Below are 23,514 nucleotides of genomic sequence, written 5' to 3' on the forward strand. Positions count from 1 at the left end.
CAGTTAAACATAAATGCATCCGTTGTCTTCATCAGAGCTCAATTAATAAATATTTCAGGTCATTGATGTAAAACGTAACCCTTCCCCTGAACAGTGAACAGGAAAAAACCAACAGTCAACCACTGTAGCTGCTATCAAGACATCATTGTCCCCTGTACAATGTTGGGGATCTGGTGGTATTTAATACATTAGACCACTTGTACACCACATTTGAAAACCATCTGTGTAGTTCAGCCTCATACCAAAAGAAAATTAATGCACCACCAATGCAATCAAGCAGAAACCTCTGTTTGGACCATGCACTTTTCTGCTTTCGTATAAAATAAATAAATTGAAACAACACTAAGCTGACTATTGCTTATATGAAATATGGAAAATCAGGAGGAAGTCTTATGAAGTCTTTTCTGCAGGAGTTGATTTAAAAATGCAGAGCAACAATTTATTACATTCAGCTACCCTTTTGCAGCTAAAATTCATTGGATATTTCATTTGAAGCAACAAAAAAAAGAATATATGTCCCTGTAACAAAACTAACTCTTTATTAAGAGTCAACTTGACCCATTGTACAGAAGCAATCCCTCACAGAATAAAGTTTGCATACAAGACTTGGAGCAGAAGATCCCAGGCCCAGTTCAATTCATCTCCGATTGCTCAACCTTGTCGATTCTGAAACCTCTAATCCTTACTTCTTCAGAAATTGAGGTGTCTTTGTAATCAACTTTTTCCAGGACCCAACCCTTGTTTTGCACAGAACCTCCTACTTTTACCTGTTAAATAACAGATATTGCCATCAATACACATTCAGTACTTTCTTCCACAAATTTTCTTCTATATAAACACATGCTGGCTGATTGTGTGTGTTTGTGTGTGAGAGAGAGATATATATGGGTATGTACCTCTGCATCTTCAACTGAATTGACAACGAGTGTTCCATCCAAAGTGAGATCCTCAAGGAAAATGTTGCGGCCCTTTATCACCATGGTAGACCTCTGAGTGATGGAGCAGTTCCCACCCACTTTGCTTCTCACCTCTGCAAAGGTTAGTGCCCATTTTGGTTTCCATACAATTCGAGGCCACACTTCAACCTCTTGACCATTGAATACATCAATTACAGGATCATCTACGTTGACACCAGCCTGGTAAACAAATAAGAATGGACCAAACACATTAGAGTGCACAATTATGATTTTTTTATAAGTAAGAGCACAATTATGATTATATTAATTGATTCCTTCCTATCAAAGAACCAAGTCTAACAATGGGAAAACCAAAGGTGAAGTCTGAATTGGATATAACAACACCACCTAGCGTGTGTTTTGTCAGTGTTTGACGGTGAACCCTTGGACTCTAATGAAGTGTTTGATGGGTGATTACCAATGGCTATATATACAAGGGCCATTGCTTGTTTTGATAAATAAGAGCACAATTATGATTATATTAATCAATTCCTTTCTATCTCAAACAATGGGAAAACAGATGATGAAGTCTGAACTGGATATGATAACTACAACACCCAGATGTGTTTTGTCAGTACACAGGTTTGACTCTGAGAGTGGTCACTTCATGAAAAAAAAATTCCAAAGGTTAGGCCCTCATCCAGCACACCCCTTCAAAACCCCAGATAGCTGGGACCAACATTGGGTGTATATATAAAATAAAAGAAAAATATATTAAAAAATAAATAAACTACATAAATGTTGGGGAGTACTGATTAACACTCGAAAACAAAACTGAAGGCTTAAAGAAACAAAGGATCACCCTGATAACAAATACAAATAACAGAGCGAAAAAAAACACCCATGATCAGTACCCACAACCATGGTCACAAGGTACCGGACAAAGCAAGCCAAATAAGCAACAACAGCCATGACAAAATACATGTTCACAGGTCACCCCTAACCAGCTTCTTTACCCAATAAACCACCTGCTCTCCTCTTATCCTTGTGTCAGCATTGATCTCTCCCCCTCTTTCAATATCCTAAAGACAGCACATGCCACCTCCTGACCTTCAAGGAAGAACAAGCCCAAAGATTTGGCTGTAGCAACCTCACAGTCCACCACCTGGTCTAACAGAAATTACTTATGACTTATTCACCAGATAGACCTTGGCAACTTGGATCCCCCTAATCGTCACTATCAACCTCCTCTCAGTCATGGTTTCAAATGTCACGAAATGTCGCTATTGTCGCCCGACATATGTCAATGTCGAGGCTCACCGACATGAAAATGGATGGTAATATAAAAATTACATTATTTTGGTTGATATTTCCTATATTTCGGAAATGTCAACCAAATTGGTCCAAATAACCAAAAAAAGACAGTTTTTCCTATTATGTCGACGGGATGTCAATAATGTCAACAGGATGTCAACTAATTTACATTAATAATATAATATATTAGTATATTATATTATTATAATACAGTATATTAATATAAATTATTCCATTAATAATTTCTATTTAATATTTCAAATAAAATATTTATAAAAAAATTAACAAAATATAAAAACAAAAGAATAAAGTAACTACTTTATAATATAAAACATAAAATATTTTCAAGAAATAAAATATTAACTAGTTAGTGTTTTTTTAAATGCTTATTAAAATCAGAAAATGTTTATTAAATTTTATAATAAATCATATTCTACATTTAATATAAAAAATCAGAATAGATTGATTAAATTTTATACTGAATCATAATTTATTATAAGTTTAGTATAAAAAATCATAATAAATTCATTAAGTTTTATAAGAAATCAGAATTTATCATAATCTTAATACTACAAATTGGAGGATCAGTTTATTAAATTTATAATAAAACATAATGTATTATAACTTTAATATTTAAAAAATCAGAATAAATGTTTTCTATTTACTAGTGTGAAATAAATATATTAGAATTTATAATAAATCAGAATTAAAAATAAGAAAAGAAAATATCAGATAACCTTGTAAAAACATCAAAATGCATAATAAATCAGTAAATCATCATTTACTAGTTTGTTATTGATCTTAGTTTCTTAGCTTTATATAATGGTTGGAAATAAGATAAAAGTCTAAAAATATGTATTAATGCTTCTTTTATCATTTGACAAAATATCATTGCATATTTCCACAATGTCCCTAATTTTTACAATATTTCCCCTTGACATTTCCGACATATGTCCTAGTTAGCCTAAAAGAAGGAGAGAGAGGAGGGCAAGGAAGGAGAGATACCACTTAAAAGATTTAAAGCATAGATTTAAAATTACATAGTAATGGTGTAACTCACAAGTGCAACCTCTACAGATCATAGCTGTTAATACAATTTACCTTTCCTTCAAAAAATACAATTTACTTAGCTTTCCATATTTTGTTTTTACTGAATCTACTAGTCATCGGACTAAGTCAGCATTGCAGTTGAAGCAGTCAATGTGGTAATCTTCGGAAAATAAGCCCTCTCTCATTGACCCACATATATGCATGTTTATGCATGCAAATACACTTCAATGGATTTAAGAAAGGAGTCAAGTTCAACTAAACCTAACTCAGCCTACCCAACTATTTGGGAACAGCTACATGAATCATGTCCTGCTATTATGCTCTATCGAGAGCCATGTAAGAAAGGAATCGAAGAATATATTTATACTTCCATTGAAGGAGACTGTCGAACATTAGGAAATTAACTATTGAAGGAGATTCAAAACCAGTAATGGGGTGGTTACAAAGTGAAGAAATTAAGCTGTGGAACTACAACAGTGAGTAGAAAAGGTTTTAGTGGTTGACCATATACCAAGGATATGGAAGTGAGAATAGAATGGGTTAAGATAAATGCAAACTCCTTTTCAGATGTGTTGTCAAAGCACGGAATGGGAAGAGAAAATTTGTTTGGAAAGATGAAAATGATAAATAGTTACAGCTCGGAGATACCATATAATCAATTTTCAGTTTCAGCCTAAAGTTACAGATCCAGTCCCAGGCCTGGTATCCCCCAATTGACCTTCCAAGTCACTCCTGTCCTGGTATCCCCAATTGTCTTTCCAATTTACTCTTGTCCTGGCTGGAAAACTAGCAAATCCATTGACAGGTCTGGGTGCCCATATGAACAAGCACTTCAGGATGGAAGCTAAGGCCTTGGTTTTTTTTTAATCCAGTGTCTCATAGACCAAGGGTTGAATGGGTGGATTCTAAAAAGAACTGTTATGATAATTATTTAAAAATGGCACATCCAAACTGAATATACTATGATCAGGGCTTTCCATAAATACAATCAGATGATTGAGTACCTTTCTGAGAATGAGATTGTTTGCCCGATAGATAGCCATTTCTCCAGAAGTTGCACTGTGGTATGGATTTCCCTTTGGTACCTTCAATTTAATTGGACCAAACTAGAGGTTAATATCATTTAAGCATGTGAGTTCACAAACTTCTAACTAGCATGGCAATAAAAGAGCATCAAAAGAAAGAATTTCTAGATTATTTGTCCACCTAGGAAGGAAATTAGAATCCAAGAATATACAAAGTTTTAATTATAAAAAGAAAAAAAAAAGAATATACAAAGTTTTAAGCATAATAGATGAGACGTAAATTTAAAATGGAAACTACAATAACCATCACTGTCATTTCCTCCTTGCTATCTGTAGTCAGCAAAACAAATCCCCTTGTTCATTCCAATCTATCTGTAGCCATGTCTTATGTCTACCGGTACACATAGTGCCTTTTTGAACTAGGTAATGTATTGTATTAATCACTTCCAAAACATGTACATCTATGGATCTGTACAGAAGCAAGCTAGAGGAGGGACAGAATCCCCTCCCACTTTTTTTATGCATACCCACCCAAATCTACATGTTTTAACTTCTCTTTCACAGTCCTCACTGAGATCAATGACTTCATCTCAGCTAATTTGTTCCATGAATTTGTTATTCCTTGAAATCTAAATCTTTTGCACAGTAAACAGTGGTCAAACTGCAGCTTTGTTAATTTCCCCTTCGGTTCAATCTCTATGCATTATCCATCTCTATTTTAGCTAACTCAGTTCCTAATGGCCATAAGGGGATTTGGAATAGCAGGTTAGCAGCTCACATTCATCATACAGAGTGTACTCCTGCTGGACTGAACATGTGTTAGCTAAAGTTGGTTCCAAAAGAAGCATCACTTTGCCATTTCGGACTCAACTCCTCACACAATATTAGTCAATGCATGCTAATGTTGTTGCATCAGGCTAGCATAAGCAACTTCTGTCAAATTCTCTCAAGAACTCACATTTGATGTTATGCCAATATCAGGACTAACAATAAGTTGGGCTATTCTAATTGATTTGATCAGATCAAATTCTCAACCCCCTAACCTTTCTGAAGAAATTAGTCAAGAAGAAACAAAGAAATGCAGTATGCATGACAAATATAAACAATATCATAGTTTTTGAGAAAAAGAATTGTGTACCTTAGCAGCATCTTCAGGGTTGTTCTTCACAGGTGCATAAGCAAGCCATGTATCCATCACCTGAAAGGTCAAATAGCAGCCCATTATTTGACAATAGTTCTGGACATGATACAGATTAATAATTTTAATTGATTTTAAGAAATAAAGAAAAGCTATTGATATCCTGGCATACGATACCAAAGTATTAACTTCCAAAACTAGAATATTTGATCTTGGCAAAACATCAACTACTAGAGATAAGAATTAGCACCACTGTAATTTCCTGTATCATATGGTTCTCCTCTTTTTCTGTTCTGGTTTTACTTATTTCTCACCCTTCACTGAACGAATTATTCTCATCATCCACTAAAATATAGCAACAATAATTTCTTTTCATCATCCAAATGATAGGAAAGTACAGCCTCAAATTCAGGTTCACTTACCGTAAATCCAACCCTTGCAGATGGGGGCAATGTTTTTGGATAGTCTTGCATCATACATTCCAATCTAGTGGATGACTTAAACGAAGTTTTGCTAGAATCTTTGTATCTGGAGTAAAGACAAATAAAATGTAAAGTAAATATATTAATAAAATTCTGATTGATATTAGTGAGCAAGAAAAGCATGCATTGCATTCTCAAGAAAGGGTTTGCATCACAAACTGAACTATGGCCTTCTTAATTAGTAGTAACATCAAAATTATATATGTAAACACTGAGAATCATCCCAAAGATGCAGTCTAGAGCTTCTTTGGAACTCCTTTGAATCCAAAGTGCAATGTCTTTGGTTGTCACTTTCCTGATACTATATCAGTACACCCTAGTGCTAATCAAAAGCCAGACTTTGAGCTTTCACTGTGGCAAATATCATAATCATTGCTACTGCATAAAAGTAAAGAACAGGGAGAAAGGAATTTACTTGGGATTAACAAACTCCTCAATTGCACCTCCTGTTTTTGTGAGCTCTTCAATGTAAGGGCCAAGTTCCAAAATCAGCTGCATGAATAGAAGAATCAGGTTCACCAGAAATTAGTTAATGAAATCATTAATAAAAAACTTGTCAATAAATTTTATATAACTTTCACCAAAAAAAATGCCAAACTCAATCACACCCTTCCCTCATACTTTGACTGCTTTTTGCCCCTTATTGTGTGTGACCTCTTAGGTTCAACACTATTAGGTAGTAGCAATTAATGTCAAACTCTTTCAGCATTCCAGATTGAACTCTTCCTATCTGTATTGAATTGACAGGTTGAACTCAATCACACCCTTCCCTCTTACTTTTGACTGCTTTTTGCCCCTTATTGTGTGTGACCTCTTAGGTTCAACACTATTAGGTAGTAGCAATTAATGTCAAACTCTTTCAGCATTCCAGATTGAACTCTTTCTCTCTGTATTGAATTGACAGGTTGAACCTTTCCACTAATCATTAGTGACACCTAGCAGTGTATCATGACCATCCTAATAGTTTGAATTGATGGATTGAACCTTTCCATCTATGGTTACCATGCAGGTAGACCCTTCTATCATACAATGTCCCGAAAGAACAAAGGGTCATGGTGAATCTATCAAACCCTATTTGCTCAATCATATGTCCACTGAATTGATGATGACTCATATGGTGACACTTGGGACTCTTTCCATAAACCATACTGCCTTGATCAAGGACTTCTTGAGTCACATCAGTGTCAGTTGCATAGGACATTCTCCCTCATGGAGGGTGGTAGATTCCATTTTGTGCATTCACATACCTCCACGTACAAGCCACCATAGCCAATTTGTGCATGTTTAAATCCCTTGATCAGGGTATAAGTGATTGTACAATTAAACTATCGAGGCTCATACACAAGGCATCCATGATGCCTCATAAACAAGGCATCCATGTAATTGGTTTATTAATGGGTTAAGTTCAGTAAACTTATTCTCTAACAAGCACCCACGCATTTGCTTTAGTGTCTGCACACAAGTGACTTGAGGCAAGCATAATGTGTGCCAATCTAACCAGATTATCAAAGTCCACTTGATAATCCTCCAACTAGAAACTGATTAAGAATCCCGTACCAAGAAAGTCACATCTCAAGCTCTTAGCGTACTTAAGAACATACAATCTTGACATAGAATCCAAGGACAATTCATGTAATTATGGAAGAAAAGACATGAATGACAAAAACGCCCAATTATTAATAATACATGCGAATAGTACAAGAATGCCCTTTCTAATTGGTTTTAAGGCATATGACTAACAGTTTGTGCAGGTGGAACAGACTAATTGGCAAGCATAATGCCTGCCAATCTAACCAGATTATCAAAGTCCACTTGATAATCCTCCAACTAGAAACTGATTAAGAATCCCATACCAAGAAAAGCACATCTCAAATTCTTAGCATACTTAAGAATATACAATCTTGACATAGAACCCAAGGACAATTCATGTAATTATGGAAGAAAAGACATTAATCACAAAAACGCCCATTTATTAATAATACATGTGAATAATACAAGAATGCCCTTCTAATTGGTTTTAGGGCATATGACTAACAGTTTGTGCAGGTGGAACAGAAATACACAAAGAAAAGAGGTGAGAATATGCTGATCTTGGGGTGTCTTGTTTTTAATATCAGCCCCTTGTTTATGAGTTGCTACCAATATTTTAAAATGCGGAGGTGTGACGCGAGGCGTTCCACTACCTAGAGGCGTGAGGCATAGTTCAGAACATAAGAGGTGTAAGCCTCCAAACACAAGGAGGTGTAGGCCTCCCTCAAAGGAGGGGGATGAGGAGGAAGAAGAGGAAGGAGGATCTCATTTTTCTTTATTTTTAATAAATTCTTTTTTTTGAACCTTCTTTTATATTAATAAAAATCTCATTTTTCTTTATTAATAAAAATCTTTCTTTTTCTCTTTTTTTCTTCTCTTTCTTTCTTTTCTTTCCCTTACCTTTCTTTTCCTTTCCTTTCCTTTTTTCTTTCTTTTTTCTTTTTTTTTCTGTCTTTTTATATGAGGTATGCATGAGGCACATAAGGTGTATGCCTCTAGCATGCCTCATGAAAAAAGCATATGAGGCGCATGCCTCTTACACATAAAGCATACACCTCAGAGGTATCAGATTATCAGCGCCTCTGGCATACGTCTCCAGGCGTACACCTCCCACGCCTTTTAAAACACTGGTTGCTACATTATGATCAGTATCTGTTTTGGTATATTTGGTGAAATCTCTCTACCTGAGTCTTTAAATTCTTGTTTTTAATATTTTTTTTATTTTCCTTACTATCAAAAAAAGTGCTGCCCAACTAGGACTGCAATCTATGATGCCCAGATACAGGTTGTGGATAAAGGTAACAGAGATACTACATTCCTATTTCCTAAAATCCTGACATAAATATATTTATCAAAAAAATCTTGACGTAAATATGGGTATGGGTATCCCAAGTAATATGCCTGTCATGCATATATATCTAGTTTTTTTGCTAAATGTCACTTCTCAAGACTTATGTCTTGTCTTTTTTATGAAAAAAAGTAAGGTAATTCATTAAAACACCACTATAGGCATGTACATGTCAGAGCCTTGTACAGAAACTGCCCACTATACATATTTTAAAAGTATCAATGCTACAAAGAACATCTAGAAATATCCATGCAGTATCTGTTAAGTATCAAATATGATATGCTAGGCATGTACAGGTATCTGGGTACCGTAGGCTGCAATGGGTTCAGGAAGGCTGAAATGGGCTAACACTCAAGGTAGATTGGAAGCTAGTATTAAGGCTAATAACAGATTTAAGACTAGGAGTAGAAAGGCATAAATTGGGTTGCAGAAACTCGGAAGCTAGATGATGATCTCAAGGACTCAAAAGGACCTTTTGGGCAGCATTAGATTAATGGGTTACGAGAAAAGTTTTATAGATGGACTGTTCAAATAACAGAAAATAATTAGAAAGCAGACATAATAATTGGAACTAGGTTAAGGATTGTGTCCTCAATAGGGTTATTCATTGGCTGGAATCCCCGGATTTTTTTCACCAATTATCCTTTAATGATTTTTGGAGGAATTGGTCAGCATTGACAAGTTGTTCCTCTTCCAAGGTTAGAGTAAGAACAAGTTGGGCACCTCCCCCTAAAGGCTTCTTGAAGCTGAATTTTGATAGTAGCAATCAAGGTAACCCAGGCCCTTCCAGTTTGAGAGGGGTCTTGAGGAGTGAGGCTGTGCGGTATTCTTCCTTTAGGAGTGGGAGACTCTACTAGAGCAGAATTATTAATTGCTCTGCAAGGTGTACAGTTTGCAACTCAACTAGGGGTGGAACAGCTAATAGTTGAAGGCGATTCCAAGGTGGTAATAAGCTGGCTGCAAAACCCAGAGTCAGTAGTGTCATGCTTCAGGAATGAAGTAAAGAAGTTCAAGTGGCTGACAAGGAATGTGTAAGAATACAATGTGTGGGGAGATCAGCAAATGCCTTGGCTGACTGTCTAGCCAAGCAAGAGGCAGCTAGGGAACTTTTGTCTTGGGCTCAATTGTAATTTGAGTTTATTTTGAGGTCGCAGCTTGCGCCTCTCCAAGGTTGTTTGTATTAGTTCATCTTTTCAATATAATAAAAGAATTTATTTATAATTGGAACTAGATGGCTTCACAGTAATATTGAGAAACCTAGGAGACTAAGAGAAACCAAATTACACCAATTCTACAAAATTATTAAATGCAAAACTGAGAGACTTCAAGGAGTGATAACAGTGAGCAGTCTTACCTAATATGCCATTGCAAAGGAAATAGTAAAACTACTGTCCATGTGAGAAATCTACCTGGTTTATATTTCCAGGAAAAGGAGAATAGCCCGTTTCACAATTCACATCTCCTTCAGGATATCCAGTTGCTCTAAGCAGAGGATCAAGCTGATTGTATTCAACATTAATCACCATTGTCCTCCCTGAAATCAATTTTTAGTCTACAAGTAAATACGAAACTTGATATGAAACCTAGTGGTCAATCAGAAGATAGCAGCATAGGTCTTTGTAATCCTATTGTAGAATAGCCAATCAAATAATTTCATAAATTAGTAAGTAGTGTCACTTAAAATATGTAATTGTTCAAAAGGATGATATAAGACAAAGCAACCACATTCAATCTTCATAAAGTTAATTCTCATACAACAACAAGCATATAGTAACTATCTAGTCCCCAAATCCAAGAAGCAGTGTAATAAGAAAATCACAATTAAAGCACCTTAATAAGCATCTTCTAATGAATTGTTGATAAAAAAGTAAAACTACTTGATCCTTCATTCTATTTGATCCTTCAATCTTTCCATGGCCAAATAAGAGGGGAAGACTAATGTGGAGATGCACTAGAGTGGTGATATTATGGACAATATGGGAAGAAAGGAATTCAAGATTATTCTTGGAAAAGGAAAGAAGCAAGGAAGATTTGATTGAAACAATAATGGTTAGGGTGGCCCACTGGCTCAAATCTCTAGAAACCTTTTCTAATGTAACTATCAATGACATTCTTAGAAAATGAAGGAAGTGGCAAATTCTGTCCCTTATACACCTGTTACTACTCATCTTTGGTCTCCACCAGAAACAGGATCTATCAACCTTAACTTTGATGGTAGTAGCGTGGGAAACCTGGGACCATCAGGAATTGGATGTGTATTTAGAGATGAAGCCTGGTGGGAAAGGGAGACTCTCTTAGAGCAGAGGCCTTGGCAATGATGGAAGGAATTCAAAGGGCAAGGTCTTTGAATATTAGAAAATTAATAGTGGAAGGGAATTCACAATTGGTTGTAAATTGGCTTCATGGTGATGAAATGAAGATGTGGATCTACAACAATGAAAAGAAAAAATTCAGATGACTAACTAGGGACATGGAAGTATCATTCAGCTGGTGCAAGTGTATCACTAACTCTTCTGCTGATACTCTAGCAAAACAAGGGGTGGGACAACAAATTCTGTTCTGGGCACAATTGTAAAAGAAGGGTGCAGTTAAGGGGAGAGATAAGTTGTTTTATCTCTTATGTCTCTACTATGCATATTTGCTCACTGTACTGTACCATTTTTCTAATCTAATGAAAAATCAATATAATGATAAAGGATGCACTAGAGAGGGAAAGTACCATCAGCATGAGTAAGCCTGGTGATTCCTCCAATAGCTTCTTTTGCTTTGCGAGGAACAGCAAGAGAATTAACATGATACTGTTTAATGGAACTAACACCCAATGATGCTGGAATTGCCTAACACACACAAAAAAAGAAAGGAAATCATAGAAGAACATTGAAAGTAATTAAGCAGTACATCAAACACAGAAAATCAAACCATAACAACATTTGAGCCACCAAACCTTGAAGAGAAGTCCATTAGTGTCTTGGAAAAATAGAACCCATTTTAGACCTGCATCTTTCCTGAAAAACAATGAAATTTGTAAAAATTCAATCATGCCCAAACACAACATTCAGAACTAGGGGAAAAGGAGATAGTAATACAATTACTTCAAATTATGTGAGCAATGAACCAGCATAAGCGACAGTAACCAAAAGATATGAACAAGGAGTGGAACAAAAAATTGATAGGGTAAATAAAAACTATTGGATCAGAAGAAAAATGCATACCATACATTTAGCAAGCCACTGGAATAAAGAAGTGAATGCACATCGCCATGGCCATGAGGTTTCGTCTGCCAGATGCAGACCACAAGAAAAGGAACCAAAAAGTGAAGAAAGAGAAGAAAGTGAAGAAATAAACCCTCAAAGTGATTACAGTTTTGAAATCATCATCATCTCAAGAGTATGACTTGAACTCTTGTTATAATCTGTAAAATATGTGTCATATAAGAGTTGTACCTGAATTCTATATTTGTCATGTGGGTCTACTGCAAGCCTAGCATCATTATCATCTAAGCATGCAACCTTTTCCTGAAATAAATTTGTAGATTAAGAGGGGAATCAACCACTCCAAACATTATAAATCCAAATACTTTGTTCAAACAGGGCATAGTATTGAGTATTCACAAACCTGCTTTAAAAGTTTCACTTGTGTAGGTTTCATTCCAAAATAAACATTTGATTCTAAAAGCTCCAAAGTTCTTGCATGTGTGTCATCAGATGTCATTATCACTAATGGTATCTGAGCTTGACATTGACCTGAATATTCCAAAATACCATCATTAGCAGAACACATAAAGAAAGCTCATCACTAGTGCATTTCATGACAACAATTACTCCGCACACGCACACACACAAGGGCAATGGCGTCATCACTAGTGCATTTCATGCATCGATCTACAGCAAGCTTGAGACAGAAAGCTCAAAAAAGTAAAGAAAAAGGGAGCCCAAAGTAACTGCATTTTTCAATAAGTCAAGTAATTCCTTTCAGTGATGATGAACAACTTTTGTTTACCAACCTTGGGCCAATCTACAGCTAGCATCTTGTAGAGCTAGAATTGATTCTATATAGTGCTGTAAGAAGCACGTGCCAGTTGTAGTTTCTGAAGGAAGAGCCAACTGCAATGTATAAGCAGGCAGAGCTAAGAACATTGCTACTTAAAGATGCAAACAAATAACTCTGTGATAGTATTACCTTGATCCCATTGTACCCAAGACGTTCCCCAAGCCCACCAGCAACAAGAACAAATGCAGCATTCCTTGCTTCCATGACCCCAGCTTCCTCAAACTTAAGGAAGTTTTCATCACCAAAGGTCAGAACCTCTCCTGATGGAACCTGCAAATAATCAATTTAACATCTCAAAACCTAGATTGTTAATACATGATTTCAAATTTTAAATTACATAGACAGATAACTGATTACGAGACTTTCTCACACAAGCCATATGGGTCCCTCCTGTCCCATCAAAAGTCTCATTCATGGTTGGGACAGCTGCACCAGGCAAGTGTTTAACAATAAACAAGCTGATCACCAGAGGTGCGGACTTCCCATCAACAGCATGTGTTTTCTGTAATTATAAGGGTGGAAAATGGAAGACCACCTATTCACTGCCCATTTAGCTCAGCTGTGCTTTCATATTTTTATAAGATGGTAAATTATCAACAGTGCAGCCCAAGGACACTGATGGAGCTACTGGCTAGGTGGAAGTGAAGGGCCTAAGTGACAAAGGAAGAACCCTGTGGAGCATCTTACAACTGGTGATTATATGGCCAGTGGGGGAGAGAGAGAGAGAGAGAGAGAGAGAGAACTCTCAGAATTTTTTAGAACAAAGCATTATCATTAGAACATGTTATCCAGAAGACAGTATCCACAATTCACTCATAATTAGCAGTGCATAAAGCCTTTAGTAATATCCCCCACTAGTCATATTTTGATTATGGGACTCTTTTTGTATAAAACTAAGGTAAAGGGAGGTTGAAAACCAATTTATTTTTGAAACGCACTCCCTATCCTTATCCAATGTATAGTCACTCAATGTAAATGGGCTATACTTGTACATGTTTCTTTTCGTATAAAATAAATATATTACTTCTTCAAGAAAAAAAAATTACATAGATGGATAACTTCAAATAAATATTTGTATTAAATACCATAATTTCAAATAAATACTCAGGAATTAGAATATATTAACAGAAAATACTTGCACAAGCCACAAGCTACCACAAAACACTTTAAAAACAGAAGTGCAAAAAATTACGGCCACAATAGTGACAATTATGAAATTCGAATATATAAACAGAGAATACTTGCTAAAAGCTACCACAGGACACTGTAAAAGCAGAAGTACAGAATATTATGGCCACAGCAGCAACAGAGATAAGCAGTGAAGATGCACCAAAAAAGGGAAAAGAAAGCGAAAAAACAACTTTCAAGTATCAATTATGATATATTGTCCAGAAACCTGCACATGGTTACATCTAACTAGTTTTACATGGCAAGTAGCTCCCATCATAGAAGTTCCCTTTGTACTTGGGTAGACTAGTTCTACATGGAAATGCACTTAATTCCTATATGAGAAATAGTAAAGGATCATTCCAGTTTTTTTTTTTTTTTTGAGAAAGAGTAACAGAATTTCATTAGATAAAGAGGTGGTACATGAAAAGATGTACAACACACATGGGAAGCCCCAAAGGATTACACAGGAAGCAGCCTATCACTATTATACAGGAGATCTTGCTTTGTGCCATAGTTTAAGACAAGATTTCGTTTATAAGTTTCATAACAAAATAAAAGAAGATTTATTACAAGAGAAGGTCAAAAAATAATAAGGATTGTTGAGAAAACACTCAATCATAATGCAAATTTCAAAAGAACAACCAAAAACTCAACAATGTAACCAATCTTAAGAACAATGACAGAGAAAACCAAAAGAAAAAGGTTCAGATGCACCATCTCTCCAGCAACCAAATTATCAAAAAACAGAAAAAAAAAAAAAAAAAAAAAAACCTCAACTATCTTTTGATTCCATTTATTTCCACATTTTCATTAACATATATGATGATAGGTTTGATAAACGAGTTAAAAAAGGACATGGACAATAATACTGCAATAACTTACGGAAGGGGTAAAGCCATCATATGGATTTTTTCCTGCTTTTGAATCGGCTAAAAGTTTTCTGGCATTCTTGATATATGATGCCAAACCACGGGGATAGCTTCCATTAAGCCGAGCAACCTGGTGGAAACACCAAAGAAAATCAACAAGATAGACAAACAAGTTTAAGAACAGTTATATTGGTAGAAAGTAATATTCATTCAATAAAATAGATGCCAAACTAGAAAGGCCTTCATCTTGACAATTTCATAGACCTTCAAAAGGGGAAGTCAAAGACTTGGGCAATAAAATCAATATTCAAAAACATTTTTTGAAGATAAATAAAAAAGAAAATTTATTATGAATAAAAAAAAAGATACAGAATATCCAGGTGACAACAAAAAAAACATCTTCAAACTTTTTCAGACAAATTACATGAACAAGATTCACAGTTCTCCAGAAATTTGAACCAAAGTCTTCTCTTCTAAAGCCTTCAAATTCTGGTAGAATCAGCACCAAATCCATGAGTTTTGTTCTAATGGCAGCACCTATTTTCTCCTTGCTCTTTAGTTTTCCTTCAAAGATTCTTTTGTTCCTCTCTTTTCAGACTTCCCAACATACTGCAAAAAGGATGCAGCTCCATAAAATAATTGCTTTAATGTCACCATTGAAATCCGGCCATGGCACAAAAACCGCCTTCGACTCAATAGGTGACCATCCTTCCATTTTGAAGATTTTAGGAAAATAATCCCAAATACTTTTTGAAGAACTGCACTTTACCAATAATAAACTATACTTTCTTCTGATAAAAGACAAAGCACAAATATGTTTGCCAAGTGAAAATCCCTTATCTTCAACTTGCCTTGGGTGAGAATGCTGTCCATTAACACTAACCACATGAAAGCTTCTACTCTTGAGGGATTGGATTCCCCATGACCACTTGGAAAAGAAAATCTTTTTTCATTTTTCTTCCCAGGAAGGCACCCTATGGAGTAAATTTCCATATCTTTTATGATGAAAAAAAGGGAAACCACTCCAAGATTTTTTTTTATTAGTAACAGAAAATATTTCATTAATCAAACCATACTGTTCACGAGAACAGCATGAAATCAAGTACACTGTAATGCACCAGCACGTCTTCAAAACTCTGTGAAACATCTAGTTCCACTAGTTCCTATTTCCCTTTTGGGTGAGTAAGCCAAAATAGGGCTATCTCATGGCTACAATGCACTGCAGAAAACAATTGAGCCATAGACCTCTTTGAAATACACATAGGTCATTTTGAATAAACCACATATAGGCGGTGGTGATTCAGGAATGCATGCAATAAAATAAAATTTGATGGAAGGAGGGAAAATTGGGAAAAAAAAATAGCAGATGTTTGACATCTTCAAGGAACATGGTGATAAGAGAAGGGAGCAATTGCGTAGTGATGATTTCTTTTCTTTTCTTTTTTTTTTGTTGAGCGTAGTGATGGGTTGAGAACTCTTATATAGTTGCATTTTCTCAGAACTCCATCATCTTTTATTACATCTCCCAATGTAGGCCCAGCCCAAATCCATTTTCAAGTTTTTATCAGGACCAGTAATAATGTGTAAATTCCAGAAAATCCAGCAGACCTATTTGCTCCACCTAGGTCCAGCTCCATATCCAGTGAAAGAGTTATTATTGTTCAGTCATTTACTTAGTCAAGTCACTTAATATTTTATCATGTATTTAGTCAATTGGTCGATGTTGGGTTTTGAAATGAGTTGGTCAGCATAAGGAGAGTCCCTTACTTAGGCATCCTATGGAAGAAAGAAGCTTTTCTGCTAGAACCTTTCCAGATCTTTCTTTAAATTATGTTTTGAGATTTCAGATTTGCATCAAGTGTAAAATGAAGCAGAAGTATTGGCCAGGTTGAGTGGCTCCTTAGTTAGAGATGTTGAGTATAGGGCTGCAAATGGATCAAATTGAAAAGGATATACGTAGATCCAAATATGATTCATTCATAATCGAATTCAAATCAGATTTATCCATCACATTTATATTCAACTCGGATTGCAAGGGGATATTGAATAGTATAAATAAATCAAACCTAAATTAACCAAAATATTTATTTATTATTAATAAAACGAACTAAAAATGACTTTGATATTGTATTTAATGAACAAAATAAATTGAAACTTGTATGAAACTTGAAACTATGACAATTTAGTAAAAACACAACATTGAAACCAACTTTACTAAAGGATATAATATAAATTTTAAGTAAATATGAGCAATATATATTTAAATTGAATAAAATCAGATTATAATGGATTGAATAGGGCTGGATCCATATTTGATCCAATTATAAGTCAATCGAATTCGATCTTCCCTTAATGGGGTTGAATTCAAATTTAAATTCAGACAACTGAATACAGTTTGCAGCCCTGGTTGAGTGAATCCACCTCCCTTTTTTAATGGGTAAATGCCATTATCAAAACTATGCAATCTCCTACATACAGTTTGGTCCTTTTCACTTTTTGCATAACTGTTAAATCAGAGAGGGAGTGCTAAGGTTGTAATAAAACCTCTACATTTCTATTAAAATATGATACAAAGAAGTTGGCTGCCCTACCCGATAAGCCTCCCACAAAAAAAAAAAAAAGAAAAAGAAAACTAAATAGACTCATGTATAGAAGACTCAATTTCTGTATACAGCTCCACAATCTACTCAGTATGAGTCTTGCTGACCATGGACCTTCTGTTTCTTTATTGACCAACTGGCAACACTTTTCAGATCTGTCCTAACTGTCACGTTTGTAAGCCCCCTTAAGATAGGCACTCAGAATACCTGAAGAATGCCAAATAGCTAACATCAAAATTTGTTTCCTTGTTGCATGCACCAGCATAAACAAGTAGGTTCAATATTGTGATCCCTACGGATTCCACCAGAACCATCTCTGCCTTGATTAAGAGAACCATGACTACCTAATGACCAAAATGGAACTGCAAGTTTTGTCCATATATAAGTAGCTGAAGCATCAAGATCATTTCACCTTGAAGGTCAAAGTTTGCTAGACTAGTGTTGCATCTCCAAATATCCAGAACTAGATTCTAATTCTTCACCAGAGGGAAGTGAAATTTTATTTTTCAAATGAGTATCCACCTTGTTGTCCTACTATGACCTTGGAAATCGGAAACCTTTACGGTTCCTTTCAGACTATATATTATATAGCATGCTCCAAAAGGTAATCCAACCAATGGTACCAGCCACTCAATTTCACAGGGAGTACCTTTTCATCCAAATAACTTCACCAAACCAGGCGAAAATCATCCTCCAAGATGAGTTGAGTAGGTGAAGAATGGCTCTCCATACATCATCCAAGAAATGGCGCTTGAAGAAGAAGAGTTCCAGATTTTCCTTGTGGTTCTGACATAAGATGAATTAAAAAGAATGTATAATGCCTAGCAGCACCAGCAGGTCTTGTGTGGAAAGGCATACAATCAAAGCTCTCTTAGAAATAAAGCTGTCTTTTGGTATGCTAGGTGCAAATTCCACCAGCTTTTCCAAATCCAGTGAAGAACCTACCTCCAAAGTCCCCAGACTTACTAAGTTATGAAGTCCGCTTTAGTGGTTTTAGTAGAACCAAACATATGGTTTTAAAGTGGATCCAAACAAGAAATAGCATTGCGTTGCCCCTGGGCTTCAATGAGATCAGGAGGGGGTAGGAATCCAACAACCAATTTTCCTACTTATGTAACTTACTGGAGAAAATCTGTTCAAAGCAGATTCAATTTCCATGTCCACTTAAGGAGCACTCCCTCGGAGAGCCACTTCCCGGTTTATATATCTTTAGCCTTTCACAAATCTGATTCAGGTCTGTTTACCCTTTATTTATGCATAGAATTTTGTTGTCCTACATCATCTCCCAGTACATTACCCTCGTCTTATAACCATTTTTCTACTAAAACATTTTTATTTCTTTCAAATCCAACTGATAGAAATCCATTATGGACGCACTGTACATATTCAAAGAGCAAAGGAAGTTTAGAATAAAGTTCGTAATTTTCAACAAAATTTAAGACGGTTGCATAACTGATCAACAACAAAACAAGCTAGCACCCAGTAAATGCATTAAATAGGAGCCAAGATAACAAAAAACTAAACCTGATCAAAGAAACTATTTTTCTCTCCGTCATCAACCCCTGGCTCTGGCCAATGCTCGAATAAATGACTCTGCCCCATCTCCAATAGCATCTTCGCAAGTTCAATCTGGCAATCAATGGCCATGACTATTAGATGACTATAAGCACGAGTCGAATTTACAAATGACAACGACTGTAGACATTTGGATTCTTTCTTGATAGATTCAATTCGAGAATACCTGGTCTGACGAAAGAATGGGGAGATTCTTCTGCAGATTAGGAGCCGAAGCAACCCAGTCGCCATTGATGTCTAGCTGTGAAAGCTTCTCGGCAGCTGATCCGAGCTCCGTCGCCATCCTGTAACTTAAATTCCAACGTCCCAATAAAAATGAGCGGAGAACAGAGAATATAAGAAGCAGAAGAGATCTTGTTTGAGTTATTTGATCCTTCTCTGAGCAGATCTCCGCAGGGAATTGAGCAAGATTAACGTAGATAGAGAACTACTTCTAGCTGTGACCGTGAGTAACCGGTAAAATCGTGAAGATCAGAGATGTGGCCAATCCTGAAAACTCTTCATTCTTACAAGTTCCAATCTGACGGTTTGTAGTGCATCATCATACAAAATTGGACTTGCTAGTTGTCATCGGATGGAAATGCATCTGATCCTAGAAATGACGTGGGGGAGATTGCTTCTTCTGATGATAAACGGCGAAAGCTGTTATTTTGTTTTTTTTTTCTTTTTTTTTTTTTTTTTTTTTTTGGGGGGGGGGGGGGGGGGGCAGGGGCGAAAATGTAAAATCAAAAGAGCATATTCCACGCATTTGGTGGCTTTATTCCCAAGCATTTACCAGAAACGGTAGAGATATCAGCGTCACCACTTTACCTGACTAATGGCTAAATCATAAATGCATGAGTTCGAGTTCACATCGTCTGCACCCACGTTGACGTTGCAGATAATTTTCTGCAACCGACCAACCGCGAGTAAGAAATGGCCCCAACACACGAGTTCACCCACGTTGCAGAAAATTATCTGCATATGCGAATAAGAAAAAACACGACGTTCGTATGGGTTTTAGCAGTAACGGAATCCAGAATTAACGGACGTCTGGGCTCCAAAGTCTTTTAAAATTTATTAAAATAGTAAAATATAAAAGAAAAAGTTTCTGATTAATACCTTTTATTTGGGCTCAATAAAATTTAAAATGCGAAAATCCAGTACTAGTACATGTTGTTAATCAGCTGCTAAGTAACACTTGAAAAGTGAAAAAGGCCCTTCTAATGCCATCTAATTCTCTTTATTAATTATCCAAATGTTAACAAAAAAATTGAACAGTCAAATCCTAACCTTTTTTATTCAAAAAAGTTCTGCTAGAATTTGAGATTATTCATTTTATTGTTAATGTTCGAATTGTTAATAAAAAGAATTAAATGGCATTTAAAGGACACTTTCATACTGGATTATCACATTTTAAAAATTCGAATATTAGATTGTCACATTTTAAAATTTTGAATACTGGATTGTAGCATTTTAAAATTTGGAGTCAAATTACTGGGTACCTTAAGTTTATCAAAAAAGAAAAAGAGATATAGATAAGGACGGAAAAGGATAAAGAGTTTTATTATAAAAAAAATAATGCAACAAAGATGCATGCCTGAAACATGATGCAAGCTGAGAAAATATATCCAACCATTTCCAATCTATTTATTAGAAAAACTGTTGCCAATTAAATTTCACTAGTTGACTTTGTATTCATATATTCAATAGAGCCTTTCTGATAATGTGTGCCATTGGCATTAAAGTAACTATGCAAACATTATCTCGAAGAGGATTTTCCTGTATGATAAATCTCTCAAAATTGAAAGAGGATGATGGCTAAAAATTGTGCAAGGATCATTGAAAGATGCCTCTGCATGGTTTCTTTATAAAGAGTGATTCTATACTGAAAGATCCTAGTGACCGGTGGCAGCAGCGATGTTTAATCGTCGGTTGCAGGGGCGTCAGAAGGTTGCAGCGGTGGCACAGCGGCACAACCAGTGATAGGTCGAGAGAGATATCGAGAGACAGACAGACAGAGACTTCCGAAAGTAAAATTTTGAGTCCAGAAAAAAAAAAAAGGATTGGGCGGGCATGTTTTACATTTTAACAAATTTTGAAAGACTTTGGAGCCCAGACTCTGTTACTCTTAAAACCATATGCACGTGGTGTTTTCTCATTTGCAAATGCAGGAAATTTTCTGTATCCAACTGTCCCGGATGTAGAGAATGTGAATTCACAACAGGTTTTTTTTTTTAACTTGGAAGCCCATATGAGTTAGATATTCTGCCAACAAAACACGTTTCAATCCTATATTAACTTGATCTAATACCACACATCTCACTGAGACTAGGACCCACTATAAAAGTGAGACTTATGATGTATGAGATGTGTTGGTAGAGGGTTAGAATATGTTTTATTGACAGATGATCCCAATCCAGCCCACACATAAGGAGTTCGACTCAAGAAAAAATTACTTTTGAAGGCCCGCCTATCTCTCTCTCTTCTCCCTCCATTCTTCTTCAGCCAAACAATGTTTGTATAAACATGGAGTTGGGTTTTGGTGGTAGGTAGGGGTGTCAATCGATCAATTTTGGTTTGGATCCAATCCGATCCAAACTTTATCAAATTAGATTTGGACGGTCCATTATAATTGTCGGAAAATAAATTGGTCCATATTTTTATTGGTTTGAATAGACCTAAACTAAACTTCCAATAATCCAACCATGAGGCCAAGCCCTTGTATAATTTGAAATCAATCAAAACTCAAAACAGCATAAAATCATTTTTACGAAAGCACTTTTACAAAAATATTTTTATAAAAAGTATTTTTATGAAAGCACTTTTATTAAAATACTTTTACAAAAGTCCTTTCATGAAAGCACTTTTACAAATGTAGTTTTATAAAAGCACTTTTACATGAAAGCACTTTAAAAAAAAAATTATGGAAGTACTTTTATAAAAGCACTTTTATGAAAGAACTTTTACGAAAATACTTTATTGAAAGTACTTTTATAAAAACACTTATATTTCAATAAAGTGCTTTTGTAAAAGCACTTTTATGAAAATATTTTTATCAAAGTACTTTTACAAAAGTGTTTTTTCAATGCTAAAAGTGCTTTTATACAATTTTTTATATTTCATTTGGTTTGGATAAAAGTGCTTTTATATAATTTTTGATATTTCATTCGGTTTGGATCGGATCCAATCCAATCCATTTACATTTTAATGGATTTGATTTGTATTGGATTTGGATTGAATTGGATCTAGTCCATTTATAAGTGGACTCACATTGGATTGGATCTGGTTGGACCAAATCCGTACAATTGACACCTCTAGTTGTAGGATGGATAAGAGTGGTCAATGAGCAAGAACAAATTGGTTTGTATATAAAAAAAAAAAAAAACAGTTTTTTACTATTAAAATCAAATAAAAAAGAAAATGAATTTAGTTGCATAAGCAAAAATTTTGATGAATTTGATTTTGCTTTGTTCAGTTGGCGCCTAGAGTGGGCAGGGGTGACCACAAGCTGAGCTGTTCGCGAGCTACTCGAGCTCGGATTGGCTCAGTTTCAACCGAGCTCGAGCCTAATAAAGTTCGGTTTATGAGGCTCGCGAACCGGCTCAAATAGCTACATACATACATACATACATAATAATATAATAATAATAATAAAATTATAGACAATAATATATATAATAAAAATAATATATATAATTTTTTTATTTTATATATAATAATAAATAATTATTATAATTCTTAATTTTTTAAATATCAAAAAAAAAATTATATATATATATATAAAGCATTTTTCTCAAGTCAAACTCGAGCCTAACTGAGCTCGAACTTATGAGCTTTTGACTCGAGCCGACACTGTTCGAGATTAAACAATAACAGGAGAGAGAGAGAGAGAGAGAGAGTTAGGCGGGTTTAACAAAAGTTGAAAGCTTTTGGAGACTCTCTTAGCATCCTACACATTTAAAACGTAAATATGACGTGTCATCCTCTTATTTGTTGATGCAGAAAACCAATCTCATAGCACGTCGCATCCATGCATTAGGAATATTTACCTATCAATGATAATATATAAGTAGCAAAGATGTTCTCAGTGCACGGAGTATGTTCCCAATGCACCATTGAAAGTGCTTTGAGATTGGTACGAGGAACTCAAAATTGGACAGAGATCAAGGGGGAAGAGGTGGTGGAAAAGTCGATTATTTCAACTCGGACTCAAGGAGTTTGCATCAGAGAACGAGGTGAATTGAACAGGAGCAAGAGGACACCAATGAATCTGGAAATGAGGTTAGCCACGCCACTGGATCCCAGGTAAGCCCACATTTGTTTCAGTATAGTAAAAGATGTAGCTTATTTGTATTTGCTTGGAACTACAAAGGCGTTGTGAGGAGAAACTTATTGCAAAATATGATCAATTTCATGGTTTTCAAAATCATATCGGACTGAATGGTAGGATCAGAAAAACTGGGAACTGGTCAGGTGATTGGCTCC

General features: G+C 35.5%; 1 protein-coding gene across 1 annotated transcript; it reads right to left on the reverse strand.

Moving 5' to 3' along the window:
* Nucleotides 1-390: 390 nt before the first annotated feature.
* On the reverse strand, nucleotides 391-19,650 carry USP (UDP-sugar pyrophosphorylase). Its single transcript, XM_088944109.1, has 17 exons — nucleotides 19,214-19,650; nucleotides 18,997-19,101; nucleotides 14,886-15,002; nucleotides 12,963-13,103; nucleotides 12,787-12,886; nucleotides 12,399-12,526; nucleotides 12,227-12,298; nucleotides 11,996-12,060; nucleotides 11,728-11,788; nucleotides 11,503-11,620; nucleotides 10,193-10,317; nucleotides 6,321-6,397; nucleotides 5,846-5,951; nucleotides 5,424-5,483; nucleotides 4,265-4,345; nucleotides 897-1,136; nucleotides 391-767 (listed from the first exon to the last, which is right to left on the reverse strand). The coding sequence occupies exons 1-17, from the start codon at nucleotides 19,328-19,330 to the stop codon at nucleotides 633-635; spliced, it is 1,848 nt and encodes a 615-aa protein (XP_088800235.1). The 5' UTR covers nucleotides 19,331-19,650; the 3' UTR covers nucleotides 391-632.
* Between the last annotated feature and the right edge of the window lie 3,864 nt (nucleotides 19,651-23,514).

The sequence above is a fragment of the Nelumbo lutea genome, chromosome 5 (assembly GCF_056320005.1).
Source record: "Nelumbo lutea isolate HS-2025 chromosome 5, American lotus-T2T, whole genome shotgun sequence".
Taxonomy (NCBI): Eukaryota; Viridiplantae; Streptophyta; class Magnoliopsida; order Proteales; family Nelumbonaceae; genus Nelumbo; species Nelumbo lutea.